Source organism: Amia ocellicauda, chromosome 14 (genome assembly GCF_036373705.1).
Source record: "Amia ocellicauda isolate fAmiCal2 chromosome 14, fAmiCal2.hap1, whole genome shotgun sequence".
Classification (NCBI taxonomy): domain Eukaryota; kingdom Metazoa; phylum Chordata; class Actinopteri; order Amiiformes; family Amiidae; genus Amia; species Amia ocellicauda.
Window position 1 is genome coordinate 13,644,181 of NC_089863.1, and position 27,699 is coordinate 13,671,879.

The 27,699-nt window shown below is 39.1% G+C and overlaps 1 protein-coding gene and 1 long non-coding RNA gene across 2 annotated transcripts in view; one reads left to right on the forward strand and one right to left on the reverse strand.

Moving 5' to 3' along the window:
* Nucleotides 1–3,784: 3,784 nt before the first annotated feature.
* LOC136768773 (uncharacterized) overlaps nt 3,785–27,699 on the reverse strand; it is a 37,078-nt gene continuing 13,163 nt past the window's right edge. The window contains exons 4-6 of the long non-coding RNA XR_010822035.1: nt 22,647–24,385; nt 16,721–18,460; nt 3,785–4,225 (exon numbers count right to left, since the gene is read on the reverse strand). This is a non-coding gene — a long non-coding RNA (uncharacterized LOC136768773). The remainder of the gene's footprint in view (nt 4,226–16,720; nt 18,461–22,646; nt 24,386–27,699) is intronic.
* On the forward strand, nt 7,541–12,047 carry LOC136768023 (C-type lectin domain family 4 member C). The gene is made up of 6 exons (XM_066722080.1): nt 7,541–7,667; nt 8,099–8,209; nt 9,276–9,452; nt 10,197–10,348; nt 10,855–10,979; nt 11,453–12,047. The coding sequence occupies exons 1-6, from the start codon at nt 7,571–7,573 to the stop codon at nt 11,601–11,603; spliced, it is 813 nt and encodes a 270-aa protein (XP_066578177.1). The 5' UTR covers nt 7,541–7,570; the 3' UTR covers nt 11,604–12,047.

Here is a 27,699-nt window from a genome sequence, read left to right on the forward strand (position 1 = left end):
CTTCATTCAAGCACACTCCACGGGTTTGTCTATAGTGCTTAGACCAACTCCAACGCCAATGTTTTCCAGATATCCTTACTTGATTGCCATATAGTACTGTGGGACAGTAACCACCATAATTGAACCTCAGGGTATTCCTCTGTCTGTGTCAGACAGGTTATTGCACTTGGATATTCTTACTAATCATACACCCAGGTACTTAAATACACGTTTTGTGACCCTTGAGCACCAGCTGGACCCATCAGATATCGGTGTGAATCTCTCCGGGCCGATCACTGGGTCTCTCTCGCATGTGGATCTGTTGGTGCCTCTTGATGGTCTCGGACTGAGCTCTTCAGCTCTTCAGTTCTTAAATGGGGGCACTTAAAGGGCCACTCCCCTCCGTGGGTCCGCTGGTGCTTCCTGAGCATGAAGTCGTGCTTGAAGCTCTTGCCGCACTGGTGCGGGGTGGGTCTTTCCCCCGTATGGATGCACTGGTGCACCATCAGGTTGTTCTGGCTTAAACTCTTGCCGCACTGGGGGCTGCAGTGTGGCCGGTCGCCCCGGTGCCCCCCCAGGTCCCATTAAATATACACTCACCTAAAGGATTATTAGGAACACCATACTAATACTTTGTTTGACCCCCTTTCGCCTTCAGAACTGCCTTAATTCTACGTGGCATTGATTCAACAAGGTGCTGAAAGCATTCTTTAGAAATGTTGGCCCATATTGATAGGATAGCATCTTGCAGTTGATGGAGATTTGTGGGATGCACATCCAGGGCACGAAGCTCCCGTTCCACCACATCCCAAAGATGCTCTATTGGGTTGAGATCTGGTGACTGTGGGGGCCAGTTTAGTACAGTGAACTCATTGTCATGTTCAAGAAACCAATTTGAAATGATTCGACCTTTGTGACATGGTGCATTATCCTGCTGGAAGTAGCCATCAGAGGATGGGTACATGGTGGTCATAAAGGGATGGACATGGTCAGAAACAATGCTCAGGTAGGCCGTGGCATTTAAACGATGCCCAATTGGCACTAAGGGGCCTAAAGTGTGCCAAGAAAACATCCCCCACACCATTACACCACCACCACCAGCCTGCACAGTGGTAACAAGGCATGATGGATCCATGTTCTCATTCTGTTTACGCCAAATTCTGACTCTACCATCTGAATGTCTCAACAGAAATCGAGACTCATCAGACCAGGCAACGTTTTTCCAGTATTCAACTGTCCAATTTTGGTGAGCTTGTGCAAATTGTAGCCTCTTTTTCCGATTTGTAGTGGAGATGAGTGGTACCCGGTGGGGTCTTCTGCTGTTGTAGCCCATCCGCTTCAAGGTTGTATGTGTTGTGGCTTCACAAATGCTTTGCTGCATACCTCGGTTGTAACGAGTGGTTATTTCAGTCAAAGTTGCTGTTCTATCAGCTTGAATCAGTCGGCCCATTCTCCTCTGACCTCTAGCATCAACAAGGCATTTTCGCCCACAGGACTGCTGCATCCTGGATGTTTTTCCCTTTTCACACCATTCTTTGTAGAAATGGTTGTGCGTGAAAATCCAAGTAACTGAGCAGATTGCGAAATACTCAGACCGGCCCGTCTGGCACCAACAACCATGCCACGCTCAAAATTGCTTAAATCACCTTTCTTTCCCATTCAGACATTCAGTTTGGAGTTCAGGAGATTGTCTTGACCAGGACCACACCCCTAAATGCATTGAAGCAACTGCCATGTGATTGGTTGGTTAGATAATTGCATTAATGAGAAATTGAACAGGTGTTCCTAATAATCCTTTAGGTGAGTGTATGATGTCCACTTGAAAGTATCAGAAGTTAAACACTCAAATGCCTCAATACATAACTTTTTTAAAAACCAAAAACATTTCGTTTCATATAAACGAAACAGTTTACCTTGGGAGCTGTTCATTCAGCACCACATCCTCATGCCGCGAAAGCCATGCAAAGCGCAGATTAATATTAATACAATACATATGCAGCAAAGGCATGGGGTTTACAGATGTTCAGCTCTTGTAGCAGTACTACGCCACTGAAGACACCACCTTCAGATCAGGTTCTTTATTTGGCACTGGAATAGTACAAGAGGAACCGGCAATGACATTTAATTAAAATGCAGGGGGATACAAGGTAGCAATGGAAATCAAAATGGATACAAATATCAAACCAATCACAATGGGAGTATTTCTTGTAGACTATTAGAAGTCCTGAAGCAAACAGGCGCCTCAATTACACCGCATTTAGCTCATCGAGATTTTCCAATTGTATGATCCATTCGCAGTACAGAGGTTAGTGTGCAGTGCAGTACCCCCCGCTACAGGCAGGGGTGCTAAAGAGCACTAGAATTAGGAAACGATATGAATCTCACAATAAATACTACACTGGTAATTCACAGGCTAAAATGCAAGATATATACAGTATATAACCTAACAAAGTCTTTGGTCTTTTTGACATGGTTTGAAGTGGCTACTGATACTAATGGATCATGTTTCGCGCTCAGTGTCCCTCACTGCTTCAGATAACTGAACTCGCCCCCCACAATCAGCTCATTCTAACTATAAAGGGGGGGGGGGGGGTGCGATTGATGGCCGGGTGACGCTGCGGGCAACACAGACAATATGGCCTAATAAGCTATGTAGTTATGTTGTTGTGGTGGCTTTCACTTGTGGTGGTGGCTTTCGCATTTTTGTAATATATCAAATGAATAGTATTAAAATAGTGTTCACTCATTTGGGCACCCCTATGGATGGACGGTGCCCCTAGCATCTGCCTATTCCGCATATGCCACAGCCATCGCGCTCCCTTCAAAAACTGCGCAGCCAGGAAATGAGACCCAGGGGCTCGCCATCAATCCAGAAATGAAATGCGGAGATGGCCATCAGATACACTTTCAGCATGCTAGGGACTTGCCCTGGTCCAACAACTCTTGTAAAAATTTAAATATGACCCCAATGGGACAATTACTTGGGTCTTGACAGCCGTCTTGGCACCACGTGTTAAACGTCCACCAGCGGTAGGAATACTGCGACCTCGTAGAGGGATCTCTTGCTGACTGAATAGTGGCTAATACCACAGCTGACTGACCCCAGGCAATCAGTCGATCCTGCTCAGGAGCCAGGCCCAGAGCTGGAGGAGACCCAGATTGGGGTGCCAAAGTGTGCCCTGCACCTGGGACAACAAGTCTGCGGCACTAGGAGTTGCCAAGGCTCTATGTTGAAGAGAGTGATAAGGTCTGCAAACCAGAATCTTCGAGGCCACTCGTTCTCTCCTGACCTTCTCCAGGACCACTGAGAGAAGGGGGAATGGTGGGAACGCGTAAAGGAGACAGGAGACCATGCGTGGGCTAGCGTGTCGATCCCTAGGGTTCCTGAGCGGTCTCGGATGCAGAACCATTGTGGGCAGTGGGTGGACTCTGCCGAGGCAATGAGATCCACTTCTGCTCTGCTGAACCGGCTCCACAATTGTTGTATCACAAGCGGGTCGCCCCGGTGTCTCATCATGTCTCATCATGCTCTGAAGGCACAGCCAGCTGAGCCAAATACAGGGAAGTGCACAGAAACCCCTCAACCTTGGGCAGTGCTTCTGACTTGAAAGATAACACCATGTTTTCAGCATTTGGTTTGCTGGTTTCTGTGAATTTGCTTGAATTAACTTAATTCTTATTAACTAGTTGCTTAATAGTAAAAATGATCAGTTAAGACAGGAGACTCACTAAAACTATTTTGCAGCTTGCCTTTAAAACTACTTTTTAATAAAACAAAGATAAAACATATGCAACATAAGATCTGTGGTTTAAATAGCTGTGAAAGCCTAACTACTTGTAAATGGTATGCTGATTTGTCTATATACAGGAATGTGCAGAAAAACAAGTTGTGCTGTGAAGGACCCAGTCTTGATGCACAGAGGATAAATGTATTTATTTTACATGCCAGGCCTGAGAGGTCCTGACATGGAAGCTCTCTATCTGAGTTGAGTCTCTCTCTGAACAGCAGAAGTTAACAGCTTTTATACAATGCATGACATGTGGTTTAGTGGGCAGGGTCTGTCACAGGTTTCACAAAGTGTTGTCTTGCCCTGTCCATTAAGTCCACAAACAAACTTTTAACAAACAGCTCTGTGCCCTCCCTCTCTGCTGTTTTATGATTTTATTATTGACAGGAATGTCTAGAGCAGTGGTCACCAAACCCGTCGATCGCGATCGTAGATCTTTATCACTGTGCCGGTAGCTCCTGAAAATGAAAGAAAAACACGTACAAAAAATACACCATGCCTGATTAATGTTCAGTTTTGGAAGAGCCTCTCTCTGTTTTTCTTGATCCAACTGCTGTATTTTTTTTTTTAATAAAGTGACCAATGAGATAAGGAAAGAGCACCAGTAAGTTAACTGTCTCAAAAGTCAATATACAGCTATACATGGTGATGATAGTCCATGAGGTAACGGTTAAGCTAGAATGGAGAAGTCTCCATGAAAGAAGGTGAAAACATAATATTTCCATGCAGAATGAGAAGAGGAGTTTATTTTTACCATGGTGAAAGATAAGTGTGTATGTATGTTGTGCCACCAAAAACAAGCACTATGTAAAAGAGGAAATCTGGAGCGGCACCACAACACCAAAAACCTAAAATTTAAAGACAGCTACCCACTAAAGAGTGCAATCCATACAAGGAAAGTTGATGAGCTGAAATCTGAGTTGAAGGCCCAGCAATCACGTTTTACCAAATCTGCTGATCAAAATAAGGCTGCTCCTGAAGCATCATTTTGTGTAAGTCACCTTTTGGCTAAAAACAAAAAGCCTTTTACAGATGATAATTTTTTCAAGGAAGCCATTACTGCCGAGACTATTTACAAAGGGTTTCAAAAAGAAAGATGATATAAACACTGCACTCCATAGTGTACCGCTCGGTCCTGCAACAGTGAAAAGGAGGGTCGAGTCACTGTCAGAGGACGTGGATCAACAAGTGTCAAAGGACTTGTCAAACTATGAATATTTTTCACTACAGTTCTACGAATCTCTGGATGTAATGGATACAGCTCAGCTTGTTGTTTTTGTCAGAATGGCTTTCCAGGAATCTACAACAAAGGAGGACTTCTTGACTCTGTTGCACTTAAAGGAGAGAACAAGAGCTGAGGATATTTACAATGAGTTTAAAAAATATGTGAAAATGAAATCCTCATTCATAAACTGGTAGCAATCACTACCGATGGAGCGCTGGCAATGCATGGTGTGCGCTCTGGTTTTGTAGCACTGTGCCGTAATGACCCTGACTTCGCGAATTATCATTGTGTGATTCATCAGCAGGCCTTGGCTGGGAAAGTCCTGGACTTTTCTCACGTAATGACACTGGTGGTCAAACTGATTAACTCGATACGAGGAAAAGCACTTCAGCATCGCTTATTCATGGCTTTATTAGATGAGCTCGATGCCGCCTACAGAGACCTACTACTTCATGCTGACGTCTGGTGGTTGAGTTGCGGGAAAGTTTAACAATGCTTTTGTTGACTTGCTGCCTGAGATAAAGACTTTTCTGTCTGCAAGGAACAAGGAGCACAAGGAACTGTCAGATGATGTGTGGCTGCTCAACCTGTGGTTTCTGACAGACTTGACCAGAAAACTAAATGCACTCAACAACAAGCTCCAGGGAAAAGACCGACAACTGCCCCACATGATAAGCGCAGTAAATGCATTTAAGTCCAAGCTCAGTGTTTGGATCACACATCTAAAGAACAGGAAACAAACACACTTTCCCAACCTGGAGAACATATCATAGAGCATTGAAGACAAGGATGTTTTTCATCCTGAGAATTACTTTGCTCACCTGGACAAAGTGGCAACAGAGTTCAATCTGCGTTTTGGTGAGTTAGACGTCATGGAATGTGTTGTTGCATTTGTCTCAAACCCATTCATGCCCATTGATATAGAACAGGTTGCATCCAAATTTCAGCAAGTATTTGCTTTGTCAAGTGGAGTTGACATGGAGATAGTGGATTTCCAGAATGGCATTGGGGACAGTGACTTTTGGGGACTTATCAACAGGGAGAAGTTTCCTCTCCTCACCGCATGTGCACTGAAAGTGAGTTTCTACTTTGGATCCCCTTACCTCTGAGAAATTGTGTTTTCACAGATGAAAATAATCAAATAAAAAGTACAGGAGCCGCCTTACTGACAGACACCTCACAGACTGCCTCAGACTGGCTGTCTCTAGCTATGAGACAAACTACAGAGCACTCACAGACAGTATTCAGTTACTGCCATCACACTGACTTGAGTCAGTGAACATCGACTTGAACATCGCTGCAGCAGTTTTGCCTTATGATGGCATTGTGACAAGTGATGCTGCATAAACTGGGACAAAGAACTGCGCTTAGCTTAATTGAGAATGTTAGATTTTTCTTATTAAAGTTAATTTATAAAATGCTAATGATAGTACCTTCAGAAGCTTCAGTGAATAAGCATTTTACTGTTAACAATGGCACTTCATATGATCTGTTCACTACAAGTGGTACAGTGTTGTTACTTAGTTGTCTTGATTGCATCAATTTTAAAGATTAAATATTAAAACCAGTGCATTTAGTCTGTAATTCAAATACAATTACAAATACAAAATGAAAGGCTTCAAATTGGAAATACAACCTGGTCTGTCTTTTTCTATCAATTCCTCGATAGGTAGATCTTGCCTTTCATCAAGGTCAAGGTCAGTGATCTTGGGCTTAAAAAGGTTGGTGACTACTGGTCTAAAGGGTATGCCATGATCAACTGCCTTAGCGGCTGTTGTTAGCTTAATAACGCTACTTTGCTTGGTCAGAATACTATTATAAATATAAAACATAATACAGTTTATATAAAACATACTGACTCTTCATGCTGCATTTGAGGAAGTACTACAAGAACACAAGAAAGACATTTCCTTAAAACATAACTTATTTTCTTTAAGGGAGAAATATACTTATAAACTTAAAAGAGAGCAACAGTGGCAACTCAGGTGTTTTCAGAAGATGCTTCAAGACATTACATATTGTAATTCACTTAATTTAGAATGTTACACTAACCGTCTATCCAACCCACAATGTGATCAATAAAATAATAACTTGTTAGAAAGCAAGTTTCTGAAACCTCTACAAGCTGCTGGTTGCTGCTGACATTAACATCATGACAGAAGCCTTGTTTGCTTTAACACTCTGAGTCTCAGATTTGCAAAAATCCACTGAGATCTGCATACACCCTCATATATCTCCAGAACTGAATATATGTCCTGAGAAAAAAGTACTGTACATAAACAGAGCATTATCATTATAAAACAACATTTGTGTTCATTTATATGTTATGCAAAGCATATTTAAAAAAATAAGAATAGATAGATTTGTCAATTGAAATTAACTGCTTTTGATCACTGCATTTTTTTTTCCAACTTCACTCCTGTTTATTTAAAACCTAAAAATAAAGGAAGCAACTCACCACGTGAACCATTTGTGCAGTCTTAATTTTTGTCATTGGTTTACTTGCAGTTTCCTCTTGCCTTGACCTCAAAAAGTCAGTGCAACTCATGGTTCACACACAGCTCTGTCATTCTGCACTATGGAGATGGACCACATTTATACTGGGTTAGACTTCAACATGGATAAAACACATTCTACAGTACACCAAGGACTGTCATCAAGTGAACTTCAGAAGGGTAAATGATATTTTCCAAAAAGATTTTCAGCCAAATGTAAAATCTCAGGAGACAAAAAAGGGGCATGTATTATTATTATTATTATTATTATTATTATTATTATTATTATTATTATTATTATTATTATTATTAATAATAATAATAATAATATTATCAATCAACCAAAAATCATATTATTGTTCTTGCATTATGATTGACCATTGATCCATTAACAGACTAATGAATAGTGAGCAATGGAAATTATACACACAATTATAATTTTTCTCAATAATGGTATAATGTTTAATTAACCCATCAGTGGATTCACTAAGGGATATTGTGGCCACACTGGTGCTAAGTTAATATTTGTCTTGATTACAGAACGCACTTGAAAAAGCTTGTCTTGGTCTGTAGTGCATATGTTCATTTTGTTGGTTTGGTGTGATTTGCAGACTACAGGAGGACTGTAGGGGGACCTGCAGGCTCATGGCGCTGTGCTCTGCTGGCCGTCTCAGCCCTGCTCTGCCTGTCCCTGGCAGCCAATCTTGCCCTGGCACTGCTGTGTGAGTGGTCTGAATTGTAGTGGTTTCAGTAAATCTCAGGATGCACCAATGAAGAAGTAACAAGTTGATTATACAAAACATAAATACAGGTTAACCCAGAGCTGTCCTTTCACATGAAGTGAGGAAAAGAACTAGCGATGAGAGTTGGAAGAAGCCTTTTTGTATCTTGTGATGAACAATAGCTTACAATTGTGTCTATTAGAAGTGATCTCATTAAAATCCAGCTGTATAGGTTTTCAGTTTGCCACATGCATAATAATACAGTCATTGATTAAGTCTTCAAGAGATTGAAAATACAAAAGACTGGTTGGTTAGATCAAGTGCCCTCTCAGGCAGCAGTTGGCCAAGTAGTCAGAAGATAATGGCTGTATACATGTCAAGATTAACCTTAAGGCGGAGACAGGGTAACATGCTTTTTGTAGATTTCTGTAGCACTTGGCCTTTGGTACGAAACTACAGATGAAAATGCTTAACAAACGTAATTAACATAGCCCCCAAAAAGGAGCAAATGTAAACAAAATGATTGCTTCATAGACAAAACTTACACTTGATGGAAATGTTTTCTTTGTCAGATCATTCGTCCCTTTATAAAATGCAAACCCATCACCTAGCAATGTGTTTGAAATATGCTTTTAGGGTGGGTCAAGGTTTCAGATTTGTTCAAGTCTATTCTAACTGTGTGCAGCAAATTCTTCTTCTACAAAACAACTACAATATCACTTTTTTCCTACAGGAGAGAATACATGAGACTTATCCATGTCTAGATTTTAAAAATAGTGTAAGCCTGCAATATGAATAGTTCCTGATGTTATTGTTAAAAACAAGCCAACAGATAATTAGAAATGATCACATGCATAGGTTTAGAGAACATTTAATAGTCCCCCCCAATAATGTGTGCCAGGCTCCATAAGCATAGTGGATGCATCCCCCCAGTTGGCCTCTATTAAAATGTACAACATACACTTTTTTCCATTTTTGTTTCTATATTATTTTTAATGTCAACATGTACTTATGGCACAGAGCTAAATAAAAGTCTCCAGACTACAGCAGATTATTGTTGTTTCAGATCACAACTCCTCAGAAAAGCATCAGAGACCACTCACTAGAGTAGAAAATGAAATGCATGAGGTTGAGAATATGAAATCAACAGTGACATATGAAGAAAAAACTCAGAAATGCCCACCTCCAGATTGTCCAGATCAAAAATGCCCGGTGAAGAATTGCCCAGTTAAGAAATGCCCAGGTAAATCACTTCCTAATATATGTCTGTAATTATAATAGGGTAATATTCAGAAGATATTCGAGCTATGGCATGATGTTCCCAGTCATTAAGCAAGATAATTGTGGTTACTAACACATATAATCCATGTGTCCATAGAATGTTCTCACATGTTCTAATCAAATGTAAATGTAGGGTATACTGCATGAATGGGGGAGGGGGAAGTGGTTTGTTAACTGCTGTATTAAACTGCTGTGGGTGTATTTTTGAGTACGCACCACCATTTTCAGTTTCACAAAATGTGGTCAATGTTGCTGTCGTCAGGGCTTCCTTGTATGTACATCTCTCACACTCACCACTAGATTGTAAGAAATAGATGGACAGCCATCAAAAACTCTACCAAAGCACAGCCCAGTGCTAAAAACTGGATTGTCAGAATTGTGTATATTGTGATCCAAAAGGAGGTTTTGTCCTGGTACTTTTTCTGACTTTTAATGAGTTCTAGAAGCACACACTCTGACACACTGTATTTGAATGACATCCTTTTCTCTTTCTGCAATACCTGGACCTGGAGCACAGTGTTTAACAGCCCCTTTATTGACAGCAGAAGCACATAAAAAAGTCATTTTACAGTAAACCATAAAAACCCAGCCATAATACACTGTTAAGACATACAAGTTATTGCTAGCGGGATGCCACTCTGAGGACCAGTGCTTAAAAGGAACTAGAAGACCTATACTTTCTTACTTCAAATTCTTTCATTTGCAGTGCAGGATTTGAAGCAATATCTAAAGAAGTGGGTGCCTTTTCAGAACAACTATTACCATTTTTCTCCTGATGTAATGACCTGGCAGGAAAGCCGTGAAAAATGCATGTCACTCGGAGGAGACCTGGTGATAGTCAACAGTAAGGAGGAGCAGGTAAGATTAGCAAGATAGGTAAGAGGTGATGCAAGATGAAAAGTTTGTTATTTTCATGTAATTAAAATACATTTGGAATAGATGTTTGGAGATGAGTTTATCTTAGTTCTCCCATTTCTCTTTTTCTCATACCTGAAAGTGTTTATCCTGAGTTCTGGCAATGACATTTTCACTTGTTTTGTTGCTGTATTTTTGGTTGTTTGTCCCTAAAGACAATAAATGTCAATATTTTTGGATACTTGTCCAAACACCCACACCACCACACCTAAGGACTAGTTACTAGTTACCTAGTTACTTTTAGGAGGTGGAGAAAGAAAAATTACTAATTTATTATTCATGTGCATTACTCTTTTCAGGGTGCTCTCTGTCATATAGCAGAAATGACAGAGACTTTGTAAAACAAATGGATTCACGATTACTATGATGATTAGTTGATGAGGAAACTAATCTCCAAAATGTCCACAGAAGTGTCTCTGAAGTGTGAGAGTTTTTACTGTTCCTTTCAGGATTTCTTAAATCGAATGGCTTGGAGTCTCACTGGTAGTGACCAGTACTGGATTGGACTGACTGACGCATGGATAGAAGGAGAATGGCGCTGGGTGGATAATACACCGCTGAGGACAAATCTGCAGTAAGAAGGATTGTTGTTAAATTGTTTAATTAACATTTGTATTTTCTGATTATATATTTTATAATACATTTATAAAGGTTGAATTTGAAATGAAAATATTGCTTTTTACCAAACAGTAATTAAACCATAAGAAAATATGAAACTACAATAGCCTAGATAAGGCTGTAAATGTATTTAATCTGACATTCTGCTGACAAGACATTATCAGGATGTATTCAAAGTCAGTAATTTCAACACATTTTAACACAGCCCCACACTGATATACATACAGTCCTGGGGAGTAACCAGTTTTATCCACTGTCTTGCTACAGTATAATGTGTTTACACTTTTAATCAAATTAATGTACTCCTTTTTAGGGGTATTTAATGCTTTAATGGGTTACATTTCCATGTAAAGTAGTTTGAAATGTAGAGGGTCTAAACAAATCAGAAGTTTGCAGCAATGTGGGCTAATTTGGTATTATCCAATGCAGATTCTGGACCTCCTACCCTGATGACTGGAAAGCTTCAAATCCATTGGGGGAGGATTGTATAGTCATATATCCTGACAAAAGGCTATCATCCAATTCTTGGTGTGACGTATCATGCTTATACAAACAGAGAGGGATTTGTGAATTACATTAATTGGTTAGTTGGTTTATCATGAGCTTTGCATGTATTTACCCTAGTTTGCTGATAGGAAGATGCAATCAATGGATATTGAAAGATAAAAATTGACAGTCAATAAATATTTTTCTCAGCCTTCCTCTTTGGTACTGGTAAATGAGATCTGGGTTTCAAGGAACTGCAGAAAATCACCACTACTGTCTACAGAAAACCTCTCAAGTGAACTGATGTCTGAAATGCTACAGGTTGCCACATGTCATGGTATCAGATGTTGGGGAGACCACAAACCACTTACAAACCTGGCTGCCGATCCCTATTGTTCAGAGTTTGATATTTACTAATAATATTTCAGAGATATTGTCCCATTATTTTATAAAGCTGTATGAATGTCTCTGAGAAGTATATTAATATCTACACCAGTTTATGATATTCACAAAACATCTGTGGACCAGTTAACAAGGATACATGAATGTTCTGTGTTTCTATAAAATTACAAATAAAAATGAATAACTAAAACAAAGAATTGTCTTTGCATGCATTGTTCAAAGCATTCAGCCAGGAAAGGCAACCTAGCAATATCAGCATGAGGGCTGTTGAAATTGGACCTCTTAGGGTCAGGATGAAATGATCAATGGATCAAGTTATTTCTAACATGTATCTGTAGTTCCTTTATAAAGTACATTTTGGACACAAACCTGGTATATTGTCCTGCCCAAGGGAACTCTTGTATGCTAATAACAGAGAATACTACCTCACAGCTAACACTTGATGTCGTAGAAGGAAAGGAGCTGGAAACCACCAAGATGCATTGTTTGGCAGGTCTATATTGGACAGCTGTCACACTTTGAGCTGCCACAGATGGGCACGTCACAGAGGAGCATAATCCTTGGCATCAAGCTTTGTTGCATTACTAAAGACAACTCCTATACCAGTTTCTGAACTAACAAGAGACTGACTTCAACAAATGCTTAACAGGCTGCAGAACACTGAAGAACAGTGACTGTACTCACTCTGCGGGGACCTCCATAGGGCTCGAGATCTGAACCTCTTAAAACCATGCCGCAATCAGCTCGGGTTCTGTTTCTCTGGAGATATCTTTGTCAAATGCATACCAGTTTTAATAATAATTTATATTCACTTCATATCCAGTTGCTGAATTTGTATTATAATAATAATAATAATCATAATAATAATAATCATAATAATAATAAACAAAATATATCATAAAAAATAATTTAAATAAACCAGACATTTAAAAAATAGAGTCTTTTGAAAATCATGCTCATATCATACAAGATAATTTCCTGTTTATATATGGTGTGTGACATGTACATATTTATATGTATATACACTCACCTAAAGGATTATTAGGAACACCTGTTCAATTTCTCATTAATGCAATTATCTAACCAACCAATCACATGGCAGTTGCTTCAATGCATTTAGGGGTGTGGTCCTGGTCAAGACAATCTCCTGAACTCCAAACTGAATGTCTGAATGGGAAAGAAAGGTGATTTAAGCAATTTTGAGCGAGGCATGGTTGTTGGTGCCAGACGGGCCGGTCTGAGTATTTCACAATCTGCTCAGTTACTGGGATTTTCACGCACAACCATTTCTAGGGTTTACAAAGAATGGTGTGAAAAGGGAAAAACATCCAGTATGCGGCAGTCCTGTGGGCGCAAATGCCTTGTTGATGCTAGAGGTCAGAGGAGAATGGGCCGACTGATTCAAGCTGATAGAAGAGCAACTTTGACTGAAATAACCACTCATTACAACCGAGGTATGCAGCAAAGCATTTGTGAAGCCACAAAACGTACAACCTTGAGGCGGATGGGCTACAACAGCAGAAGACCCCACCGGGTACCACTCATCTCCACTACAAATAGGAAAAAGAGGCTACAATTTGCACAAGCTCACCAAAATTGGACAGTTGAAGACTGGAAAAATGTTGCCTGGTCTGATGAGTCTCGATTTCTGTTGAGACATTCAGATGGTAGAGTCAGAATTTGGCGTAAACAGAATGAGAACATGGATCCATCATGCCTTGTTACCACTGTGCAGGCTGGTGGTGGTGGTGTAATGGTGTGGGGGATGTTTTCTTGGCACACTTTAGGCCCCTTAGTGCCAATTGGGCATCGTTTAAATGCCACGGCCTACCTGAGCATTGTTTCTGACCATGTCCATCCCTTTATGACCACCATGTACCCATCCTCTGATGGCTACTTCCAGCAGGATAATGCACCATGTCACAAAGGTCGAATCATTTCAAATTGGTTTCTTGAACATGACAATGAGTTCACTGTACTAAACTGGCCCCCACAGTCACCAGATCTCAACCCAATAGAGCATCTTTGGGATGTGGTGGAACGGGAGCTTCGTGCCCTGGATGTGCATCCCACAAATCTCCATCAACTGCAAGATGCTATCCTATCAATATGGGCCAACATTTCTAAAGAATGCTTTCAGCACCTTGTTGAATCAATGCCACGTGGAATTAATTAATTAATTTATCAAATTATTTCAGTACAGCACTCAGCTGTCATCAGCAGCATCATATCTCCTTTGTTACTGAATCAGCTTTACTTCCTAGTGTAGATACTGTTTTGTGTGGCGTTGTCAAACTTTCAACACAATGTGCTTATCTTTGTCCTTTTATCTAACTTAAATATTTGAGACCATTACAATAATTATTATCATTATAATACAAGCAGTGTAAATTACCATTCATGACACTCTTGCTCTGTTTGCAGTAAGTTATGAACCCTTACACGTAGTTACAGTCTCTGCCTTCTCTCTATCTCTCTCTCTCTCTCACAGTCATCTCAGGCTGCTTGTCTGCTCAGGCGATCAGGGGGAGCAGTGTCACGGCCCTTGCCCCCTGCCCCCCTCTTCCTAATTGATAGGGTATTTCTGTTTGTGAAAGGACTATTTCCAAACAGTTTTATAACTTGCCACGACTATGTTTCATTAAATTAGTTATATTACACCTTTAGTAGCTTCCTTATTTTCCCTCATATTCCATTCAATCGCCATCAAAACTCTTGTGCTGAAAGTGGCAGCACATTTCTTTCACACATACCAAAATCCTTTTTACAGCTTCCCAAGCCTCATCAAATCTTAAACCCCTTGTCAACGTCCTCAAACCTCCACCAACATCGCTCAGACCCTCTGAAAACATCACTCTGTATCCTAACAGCTGTTCTTTCTCCTTCTCCTAATTTCTTACTAGACAATTCAAGCTATATGTATTGACATGTATTATTACTATTTATACACATATTTCGCTCCATTATTTGAGTTAATTAATTAAGATATGTTCCTAATAAAATATATTTTTAGAAAATAAGCATTTTAATTGATTTCAATAATGATTCCCAGATACCTCAGGAAAACAATTTTTCAAAAAAAGTGTTCAGTCAATGATTTCCCCAATGAAGAGCCTGCGTGGGCACTAAGACTGTCCGCCTGCGAGGCTCATATCTGTCATTATTGTGTCAGCTTTCTCCTATTGAAGTCCAATCTACACCGGTACAGGTTCAGAAGAACTGTTCCCAAAGTCAGATTGAACTGATCAATAGTTCATTTCTTACCTACACCTTGTATTTATTAATCTTATATCTGGGGATTTAAAATCTTCATGGTGGAACTCATAGCTACCAAATGAGCACATCTTTAATTTCCTGAAGTAACTGTTTATCTGTTTCTCAATATCTAAGAAACCTTCATCGGATGTTTGCGGTTGCCTCGGATTCCTTTTTCTAAATTTGGCTCTAATTCCATTTCTAACATGTTACTTTTAACTTCTGTATTCGTAAGATCTATTTAAATAATTTAATTTTGTATTATTATTTCTGTTTGCAATAGCATTCTGTGTACAGTTACTTTCTTGTAGGTCTGTTATTACAACATATTTAACTGGCGTTTTTTAGCTATCATTCTGTAACTATTTGTGACTATGACACTCTTAGTCATATTCTGGACTATACAGTGAATGAAAGACAAAATACCGACATTTAACTGTAAACGTACAAACAGACAAAGAGACGCATATTAATTTATATCCAAAGTAAATTCGGATACCATGGTTTTGGTTGGCATGTTATTTTGACCTGCAGTGTCTCAAACTACCCTTATTTATTACTTATCTAGTAAATTTCCTTCAGTATCTTGAGGACTCATTTATACTGAAATTATATATATATATTATTTGTCTTTGGTGCATTCAGCTTAGGCTAGATTGAATTGTGCCTTTTGTCTTTTCTTTCTTTTCTCTAACAAATGTTTTAAGATAGCTAGCATTGCTTTCTCATTATTTAATATACATGAATCACTCCACATCATAAACACTTTCTAGTTTACTTCTCCCGGCTTTGTATTCCTATTTTGCAAAACCGTTTTTAGGTGCTCAAGTCTATCTGAATCAAAAGTCCCATCTTCTGGAAACCTTAACTTTCTGTCACCTGTTGTCCAGTCAAACCACTTGTGCACATCGCGCAAATCTTCACTCCATAGTTATCATACATATAAAATAACTGGGGAGAAAATATAAAAAGAAAAAGAGAGAGAAAAATAAATAAATAAATATAACCAAACAAAAGACAAATTAAAATAAATCCTATATACGAATAATAACAAACATGTTTTTCAACATGTTTGCATTCATATAACTTGCATATAACTTAATGACGTTTCTTCATTTACCAAACCATTGTATGGTTCTATAAAACACGTGCTTTTTATATTATCACCGGCATATCAGATATTGAACAATTAATTAGCGCTCTTTAATTTATTTATTTATTATTATTATTATTATTATTATTATTATTATTATTATTATTATTATTATTATTTTCTAATAGTATGTCAAACCTACGCTGCAGTTTAGAGACACACTTTTTTCTGCGGGAACCCAAACAGGAAAACACAGTCCTATTTCATCACAAACAAGAAGACACAGTCAAGTCTATGGTAACAAGCAAGAAAACATTTCCTGCCTCAAGTACTTGATGTAAGACAAGCAACAACGTTGAATTCAAATATAGATCGCGTTACCTGATACTCAGAGGGCCAGGCGAGCAGACCAGTGAAAGTAAAGCACTGCAGTGGGGAATTTTTCAAAAAGGCTGCCTTACCTTTTTCTATTTTGCTATTTTTCGGTTTTGCTGGTCACTGGTCTGTCCACTCCAGTCCTCTCCGTCAGGGTTAGCGATCCCATCCTCGTCGCCATGTAATGTGGAAGAAAAAACATCTTCAATCAGGTTGGAACGTCAGTTGCAATGCCTTTAATACACGCAGCGTGGAGAGGAACAGTGAATCAAGAAGATCCCAAAGTCCCTCTGCCTTCATTTAAAAGTAAGAGGCTTTAATTCATAAAGAACAAAGATCTGGTTACAATCACAGAGTCATTACTCTATTATCATTAGAGAGTTAGCTAAGCAGAATATATATCATTAGAAGACAGAGTTCATAGGTTAATACACAAATAAGGGAGCAGGCACTTCAATCATACTGTTTGACATTGTCTCCAAGGTTCTCATCGTGAATACGAACAGAAAACAAGCTACCTTCTGGCCTGTCCATCTGGCTTGACCTTATCTTTCTTAAGTATACAAGAGAGTAGAATAGATATGAGGGAAAGAATTCTAACTTTCCTTCCAAACTCCCATTTTGTCCTATGAAGGACAATCATAGTTTTGTACAGAGTCTTGATTAGGCTCTAGAGTTGTAAACCTTAATCTCAGGGGGAATAGTGGACATCATTCAGTGTAATTAGGTTATATTCATAAGATCCATTATATCACTGCGTTCTTGCAGCATTTCCTCATACATCATTTTAACAGACTCCTTTATTTCAACAGGAGTAAGGCTGTTCTGCATTTCTGTAGCAGTGCATGCACAGCAACACTTGATCAGTACAAAACAAATATAGAGAAGAATGAGTATGCCAAGGATAAAAAGCAGACTCTGGGCTATAATAGCACCAATTCTTCCAAGGGAGCCACTTATCCAGCTCTCCAGAGACCACTTTGAGGTCTGGTGGATTTTAGTAACTTCTTTACGAATGTGATCCGTGAGATCATGAATTTGTTCAGTAAACTTTGAGGCAGATGCATTAACAGTATTGCAAATACTCATTTCCGTTCTATAATGTTTCCATATAGCACAGTTATCTTCCACATTCAAGGGAACTGGGATCACGGGAATGCATCCCTCAGTGTTATGGGGCACATAAGAGCACACCCAGCACCTTGACAGATTCAAGTATTTTGTAAACTGATAAGACAGGTGGAGTCGGGGGCGTTTCCGCTGGTCAGGTGGCTGTCTCGTCGCTGTTGAATTCTCAGTTGTATTCTATCAGTGTACATGTTAATGTCTGTGGTGTTAATATGCAAAAGGGGAGAGGTTACTAGCACGTCACCCGGTATTTGTGTACCCATGCGTCCTGTTGCTCCTTTGGGCCACTGCTCTGTCCCTGTGCTTTTAGCTGCTGGGTGATGCCGATGTCAGCTTCTTCTGGACTGGTTTCCCCAGTCAGTGATGATTCCATCCGCTTGGAGTTGAAGGTGCCCTCTTCCTAGATTACTATGGCACATTCAATAGTCCCGCAGGCGATGAGGAAGAGGGTCCAGACTAAGGCGAGCATCGATCTGTTCTCCACCAGGGTTGTGCTGATCGCCTCAATTTGCAGTGGGAGGAGTGGATCCATGTCATCTTTCCTTGGCACCTCACAGCTGTATGGGTGGTCAGGAGCACCTGGTAGGGCCCTGTCCACCTGGGATGGACTTTCTCTTGTGTGCTTTGATATACACATAGTCACCCTGCTGGAAGGGGCGGCAATCCTGCTGGGATGGTTCAGTCAGGTTGGCTTTCACCTGTGAATGAACAGCTTTGAATGCACGTGTTAGTCCCATATGGAAAGACAACATAGCATCAACCATCAAATGAATGTCCATTTCCCTTACAGACAATGGAGGAGTGATGGAAAGTCTCATAAGTCATCCCATAATAATCTCACATGAAGGAAGACCAGATTTTTTCAATTTGCTGATGATCTCATTGTCATTAGGACTATAGGTAGGGCATCTGGACGTTTGAGTCCTGTTTGTTTGCATATTTTAGCCAGCTTATTCTTTAATATCCCATTTTGTCTCTCCTCTGCTCCAGCTGACTGAGAGTGATGGGCAGGGAAAATGTTGTTTACCTCGCAGGACTTTGCATAGTTCCTGCACTATTGTCCCAGTGAAGTGAGTGTTCCTATCGCTGGAAATTTCCCTGGAATGCGAAATCTACATATAACATCCCTTAACAGTATTTTTGCTACTGTTACTACTCCAGCCTTCCTATGGGATAGGCTTCAACCCATTTAGAAAACCTATACATTATTACAAGTACATAATCATATCCACAACATTTAAGCTTTTGAACACAATCTATTTGCATATGAGCTTTTGCAGCATTATGGGCTTGACAAATGTGGTAAGTTCTACAATATTGCTAAGCTGTTACAATAAAACCTGGGGCAAACCAATTTAAAAGACTGATGCACACATCCCCCCTTTGCCCGTGTGGCCAACACCATGTGCCAGATGGGCAAACCAGGGAAAGAGTGCCTGTGAGGCAACCAATGCATTAGCAAATGTTTGAGCTCTCTTATGGAAGGTGCAGTGGCCAGTTGCAATTTCCTGGAGCTTTTACAGTGCATCTCAAATTACATTTCATCCTGCCCCAGGTCATGAAAGTCAAATCCTAGTTTCAACCTACATAACACATACATTTCGTTCCTTCTAAGAAAATACAAAAGTCAGCAAAATGTTATTTCTACAAATTCAGTTTGTAAACTGTATTGTACATATATTTGTTGCATTTTGATTTATAAACATTGTACATTTTACAAATCTTAAGAGAAGGGCAATGGACTGATTCTGACTTCATGGCTTTCATTCTACCATTTGAATAATGTGACATCTCCACTAATAGTACATTATAAATTTAACTATCAATACAAGAATATATGCTACTCCAGACATCATCTGAGCTGTTTCACAATATATTGTAGATTCCTATAATCTGGAAAACCTTCAACTTATTTCTCCACTAAATCAAGCATCACTTCAGCGTTGTGGACCTCAACATTGGTCTGTTCAAGATGCCGAGAGGCTGTCTTTAAAGCCACGCCCTCGGCCTACTGTGTCTCAAGGAGAACACAAGCGTCTTCTCCATATGCACCTCTGCCACTACGGGTCAGACATCAGTTCCTTCAGGACACGATTTATAATATGCATATCTGGAATAAATCAGTCATCTGAAGACACAACGTGTGGTTCGCACAACATCAGAGATCCTCCTTATAAAATGCAACTCTATCACATTAGTTGACATTCGCACAATCTATAAAGTTTCTAGTAAAGGGACAATTCAAAATAATAATAATCTTGATTCCAATTTATCTAATTTATCAAATTATTTCAGTACAGCACTCAGCTGTCATCAGCAGCATCATATCTCCTTTGTTACTGAATCAGCTTTACTTCCTAGTGTAGATACTGTTTTGTGTGGCGTTGTCAAACTTTCAACACAATGTGCTTATCTTTGTCCTTTTATCTAACTTAAATATTTGAGACCATTACAATAATTATTATCATTATAATACAAGCAGTGTAAATTACCATTCATGACACTCTTGCTCTGTTTGCAGTAAGTTATGAACCCTTACACGTAGTTACAGTCTCTGCCTTCTCTCTATCTCTCTCTCTCTCTCACAGTCATCTCAGGCTGCTTGTCTGCTCAGGCGATCAGGGGGAGCAGTGTCACGGCCCTTGCCCCCTGCCCCCCTCTTCCTAATTGATAGGGTATTTCTGTTTGTGAAAGGACTATTTCCAAACAGTTTTATAACTTGCCACGACTATGTTTCATTAAATTAGTTATATTACACCTTTAGTAGCTTCCTTATTTTCCCTCATATTCCATTCAATCGCCATCAAAACTCTTGTGCTGAAAGTGGCAGCACATTTCTTTCACACATACCAAAATCCTTTTTACAGCTTCCCAAGCCTCATCAAATCTTAAACCCCTTGTCAACGTCCTCAAACCTCCACCAACATCGCTCAGACCCTCTGAAAACATCACTCTGTATCCTAACAGCTGTTCTTTCTCCTTCTCCTAATTTCTTACTAGACAATTCAAGTTATATGTATTGACATGTATTATTACTATTTATACACATATTTCGCTCCATTATTTGAGTTAATTAATTAAGATATGTTCCTAATAAAATATATTTTTAGAAAATAAGCATTTTAATTGATTTCAATAATGATTCCCAGATACCTCAGGAAAACAATTTTTCAAAAAAAGTGTTCAGTCAATGATTTCCCCAATGAAGAGCCTGCGTGGGCACTAAGACTGTCCGCCTGCGAGGCTCATATCTGTCTTTATTGTGTCAGCTTTCTCCTATTGAAGTCCAATCTACACCGGTACAGGTTCAGAAGAACTGTTCCCAAAGTCAGATTGAACTGATCAATAGTTCATTTCTTACCTACACCTTGTATTTATTAATCTTATATCTGGGGATTTAAAATCTTCATGGTGGAACTCATAGCTACCAAATGAGCACATCTTTAATTTCCTGAAGTAACTGTTTATCTGTTTCTCAATATCTAAGAAACCTTCATCGGATGTTTGCGGTTGCCTCGGATTCCTTTTTCTAAATTTGGCTCTAATTCCATTTCTAACATGTTACTTTTAACTTCTGTATTCGTAAGATCTATTTAAATAATTTAATTTTGTATTATTATTTCTGTTTGCAATAGCATTCTGTGTACAGTTACTTTCTTGTAGGTCTGTTATTACAACATATTTAACTGGCGTTTTTTAGCTATCATTCTGTAACTATTTGTGACTATGACACTCTTAGTCATATTCTGGACTATACAGTGAATGAAAGACAAAATACCGACATTTAACTGTAAACGTACAAACAGACAAAGAGACGCATATTAATTTATATCCAAAGTAAATTCGGATACCATGGTTTTGGTTGGCATGTTATTTTGACCTGCAGTGTCTCAAACTACCCTTATTTATTACTTATCTAGTAAATTTCCTTCAGTATCTTGAGGACTCATTTATACTGAAATTATATATATATATTATTTGTCTTTGGTGCATTCAGCTTAGGCTAGATTGAATTGTGCCTTCAGTCTTTTCTTTCTTTTCTCTAACAAATGTTTTAAGATAGCTAGCATTGCTTTCTCATTATTTAATATACATGAATCACTCCACATCATAAACACTTTCTAGTTTACTTCTCCCGGCTTTGTATTCCTATTTTGCAAAACCGTTTTTAGGTGCTCAAGTCTATCTGAATCAAAAGTCCCATCTTCTGGAAACCTTAACTTTCTGTCACCTGTTGTCCAGTCAAACCACTTGTGCACATCGCGCAAATCTTCACTCCATAGTTATCATACATATAAAATAACTGGGGAGAAAATATAAAAAGAAAAAGAGAGAGAAAAATAAATAAATAAATATAACCAAACAAAAGACAAATTAAAATAAATCCTATATACGAATAATAACAAACATGTTTTTCAACATGTTTGCATTCATATAACTTGCATATAACTTAATGACGTTTCTTCATTTACCAAACCATTGTATGGTTCTATAAAACACGTGCTTTTTATATTATCACCGGCATATCAGATATTGAACAATTAATTAGTGCTCTTTTATTTATTTATTATTATTATTATTATTATTATTATTATTATTATTTTCTAATAGTATGTCAAACCTACGCTGCAGTTTACAGACACACTTTTTTCTGCGGGAACCCAAACAGGAAAACACAGTCCTATTTCTTCACAAACAAGAAGACACAGTCAAGTCTATGGTAACAAGCAAGAAAACATTTCCTGCCTCAAGTACTTGATGTAAGACAAGCAACAACGTTGAATTCAAATATAGATCGCGTTACCTGATAGTCAGAGGGCCAGGCGAGCAGACCAGTGAAAGTAAAGCACTGCAGTGGGGAATTTTTCAAAAAGGCTGCCTTACCTTTTTCTATTTTGCTATTTTTCGGTTTTGCTGGTCACTGGTCTGTCCACTCCAGTCCTCTCCGTCAGGGTTAGCGATCCCATCCTCGTCGCCATGTAATGTGGAAGAAAAAACATCTTCAATCAGGTTGGAACGTCAGTTGCAATGCCTTTAATACACGCAGCGTGGAGAGGAACAGTGAATCAAGAAGATCCCAAAGTCCCTCTGCCTTCATTTAAAAGTCAGAGGCTTTAATTCATAAAGAACAAAGATCTGGTTACAATCACAGAGTCATTACTCTATTATCATTAGAGAGTTAGCTAAGCAGAATATATATCATTAGAAGACAGAGTTCATAGGTTAATACACAAATAAGGGAGCAGGCACTTCAATCATACTGTTTGACATTGTCTCCAAGGTTCTCATCGTAAATACGAACAGAAAACAAGCTACTTTCTGGCCTGTCCATCTGGCTTGACCTTATCTTTCTTAAGTATACAAGAGAGTAGAATAGATATGAGGGAAAGAATTCTAACTTTCCTTCCAAACTCCCATTTTGTCCTATGAAGGACAATCATAGTTTTGTACAGAGTCTTGATTAGGCTCTAGAGTTGTAAACCTTAATCTCAGGGGGAATAGTGGACATCATTCAGTGTAATTAGGTTATATTCATAAGATCCATTATATCACTGCGTTCTTGCAGCATTTCCTCATACATCATTTTAACAGACTCCTTTATTTCAACAGGAGTAAGGCTGTTCTGCATTTCTGTAGCAGTGCATGCACAGCAACACTTGATCAGTACAAAACAAATATAGAGAAGAATGAGTATACCAAGGATAAAAAGCAGACTCTGGGCTATAATAGCACCAATTCTTCCAAGGGAGCCACTTATCCAGCTCTCCAGAGACCACTTCAAGGTCTGGTGGATTTTAGTAACTTCTTTACGAATGTGATCCGTGAGATCATGAATCTGTTCAGTAAACTTTGAGGCAGATGCATTAACAGTATTGCAAATACTCATTTCCGTTCTATAATGTTTCCATATTGCACAGTTATCTTCCACATTCAAGGGAACTGGGATCACGGGAATGCATCCCTCAGTGTTATGGGGCACATAAGAGCACACCCAGCACCTTGACAGATTCAAGTATTTTGTAAACTGATAAGACAGGTGGAGTCGGGGGCGTTTCCGCTGGTCAGGTGGCTGTCTCGTCGCTGTTGAATTCTCAGTTGTATTCTATCAGTGTACATGTTAATGTCTGTGGTGTTAATATGCAAAAGGGGAGAGGTTACTAGCACGTCACCCGGTATTTGTGTACCCATGCGTCCTGTTGCTCCTTTGGGCCACTGCTCTGGCCCTGTGCTTTTGCTGCTGGGTGATGCCGATGTCAGCTTCTTCTGGACTGGTTTCCCCAGTCAGTGATGATTCCATCCGCTTGGAGTTGAAGGTGCCCTCTTCCTAGATTACTATGGCACATTCAATAGTCCCGCAGGCGATGAGGAAGAGGGTCCAGGCTAAGGCGAGCATCAATCTGTTCTCCACCAGGGTTGTGCTGATCGCCTCAATTTGCAGTGGGAGGAGTGGATCCATGTCATCTTTCCTTGGCACCTCACAGCTGTATGGGTGGTCAGGAGCACCTGGTAGGGCCCTGTCCACCTGGGATGGACTTTCTCTTGTGTGCTTTGATATACACATAGTCACCCTGCTGGAAGGGGCGGCAATCCTGCTGGGATGGTTCAGTCAGGTTGGCTTTCACCTGTGAATGAACAGCTTTGAATGCACGTGTTAGTCCCATATGGAAAGACAACATAGCATCAACCATCAAATGAATGTCCATTTCCCTTACAGACAATGGAGGAGTGATGGAAAGTCTCATAAGTCATCCCATAATAATCTCACATGAAGGAAGACCAGATTTTTTCAATTTGCTGATGATCTCATTGTCATTAGGACTATAGGTAGGGCATCTGGACGTTTGAGTCCTGTTTGTTTGCATATTTTAGCCAGCTTATTTTTTAATATCCCATTTTGTCTCTCCTCTGCTCCAGCTGACTGAGAGTGATGGGCAGGGAAAATGTTGTTTACCTCGCAGGACTTTGCATAGTTCCTGCACTATTGTCCCAGTGAAGTGAGTGTTCCTATCGCTGGAAATTTCCCTGGAATGCGAAATCTACATATAACATCCCTTAACAGTATTTTTGCTACTGTTACTACTCCAGCCTTCCTATGGGATAGGCCTCAACCCATTTAGAAAACCTATACATTATTACAAGTACATAATCATATCCACAACATTTAAGCTTTTGAACACAATCTATTTGCATATGAGCTTTTGCAGCATTATGGGCTTGACAAATGTGGTAAGTTCTACAATATTGCTAAGCTGTTACAATAAAACCTGGGGCAAACCAATTTAAAAGACTGATGTACACATCCCCCCTTTGCCCGTGTGGCCAACACCATGTGCCAGATGGGCAAACCAGGGAAAGAGTGCCTGTGAGGCAACCAATGCATTAGCAAATGTTTGAGCTCTCTTATGGAAGGTGCAGTGGCCAGTTGCAATTTCCTGGAGCTTTTACAGTGCATCTCAAATTACATTTCATCCTGCCCCAGGTCATGAAAGTCAAATCCTAGTTTCAACCTACATAACACATACATTTCGTTCCTTCTAAGAAAATACAAAAGTCAGCAAAATGTTATTTCTACAAATTCAGTTTGTAAACTGTATTGTACATATATTTGTTGCGTTTTGATTTATAAACATTGTACATTTTACAAATCTTAAGAGAAGGGCAATGGACTGATTCTGACTTCATGGCTTTCATTCTACCATTTGAATAATGTGACATCTCCACTAATAGTACATTATAAATTTAACTATCAATACAAGAATATATGCTACTCCAGACATCATCTGAGCTGTTTCACAATATATTGTAGATTCCTATAATCTGGAAAACCTTCAACTTATTTCTCCACTAAATCAAGCATCACTTCAGCATTGTGGACCTCAACATTGGTCTGTTCAAGATGCCGAGAGGCTGTCTTTAAAGCCACGCCCTCGGCCTACTGTGTCTCAAGGAGAACACAAGCGTCTTCTCCATATGCACCTCTGCCACTACGGGTCAGACATCAGTTCCTTCAGGACACGATTTATAATATGCATATCTGGAATAAATCAGTCATCTGAAGACACAACGTGTGGTTCGCACAACATCAGAGATCCTCCTTATAAAATGCAACTCTATCACATTAGTTGACATTCGCACAATCTATAAAGTTTCTAGTAAAGGGACAATTCAAAATAATAATAATCTTGATTCCAATTTATCTAATTTATCAAATTATTTCAGTACAGCACTCAGCTGTCATCAGCAGCATCATATCTCCTTTGTTACTGAATCAGCTTTACTTCCTAGTGTAGATACTGTTTTGTGTGGCGTTGTCAAACTTTCAACACAATGTGCTTATCTTTGTCCTTTTATCTAACTTAAATATTTGAGACCATTACAATAATTATTATCATTATAATACAAGCAGTGTAAATTACCATTCATGACACTCTTGCTCTGTTTGCAGTAAGTTATGAACCCTTACACGTAGTTACAGTCTCTGCCTTCTCTCTATCTCTCTCTCTCTCTCACAGTCATCTCAGGCTGCTTGTCTGCTCAGGCGATCAGGGGGAGCAGTGTCACGGCCCTTGCCCCCTGCCCCCCTCTTCCTAATTGATAGGGTATTTCTGTTTGTGAAAGGACTATTTCCAAACAGTTTTATAACTTGCCACGACTATGTTTCATTAAATTAGTTATATTACACCTTTAGTAGCTTCCTTATTTTCCCTCATATTCCATTCAATCGCCATCAAAACTCTTGTGCTGAAAGTGGCAGCACATTTCTTTCACACATACCAAAATCCTTTTTACAGCTTCCCAAGCCTCATCAAATCTTAAACCCCTTGTCAACGTCCTCAAACCTCCACCAACATCGCTCAGACCCTCTGAAAACATCACTCTGTATCCTAACAGCTGTTCTTTCTCCTTCTCCTAATTTCTTACTAGACAATTCAAGTTATATGTATTGACATGTATTATTACTATTTATACACATATTTCGCTCCATTATTTGAGTTAATTAATTAAGATATGTTCCTAATAAAATATATTTTTAGAAAATAAGCATTTTAATTGATTTCAATAATGATTCCCAGATACCTCAGGAAAACAATTTTTCAAAAAAAGTGTTCAGTCAATGATTTCCCCAATGAAGAGCCTGCGTGGGCACTAAGACTGTCCGCCTGCGAGGCTCATATCTGTCTTTATTGTGTCAGCTTTCTCCTATTGAAGTCCAATCTACACCGGTACAGGTTCAGAAGAACTGTTCCCAAAGTCAGATTGAACTGATCAATAGTTCATTTCTTACCTACACCTTGTATTTATTAATCTTATATCTGGGGATTTAAAATCTTCATGGTGGAACTCATAGCTACCAAATGAGCACATCTTTAATTTCCTGAAGTAACTGTTTATCTGTTTCTCAATATCTAAGAAACCTTCATCGGATGTTTGCGGTTGCCTCGGATTCCTTTTTCTAAATTTGGCTCTAATTCCATTTCTAACATGTTACTTTTAACTTCTGTATTCGTAAGATCTATTTAAATAATTTAATTTTGTATTATTATTTCTGTTTGCAATAGCATTCTGTGTACAGTTACTTTCTTGTAGGTCTGTTATTACAACATATTTAACTGGCGTTTTTTAGCTATCATTCTGTAACTATTTGTGACTATGACACTCTTAGTCATATTCTGGACTATACAGTGAATGAAAGACAAAATACCGACATTTAACTGTAAACGTACAAACAGACAAAGAGACGCATATTAATTTATATCCAAAGTAAATTCGGATACCATGGTTTTGGTTGGCATGTTATTTTGACCTGCAGTGTCTCAAACTACCCTTATTTATTACTTATCTAGTAAATTTCCTTCAGTATCTTGAGGACTCATTTATACTGAAATTATATATATATATATTATTTGTCTTTGGTGCATTCAGCTTAGGCTAGATT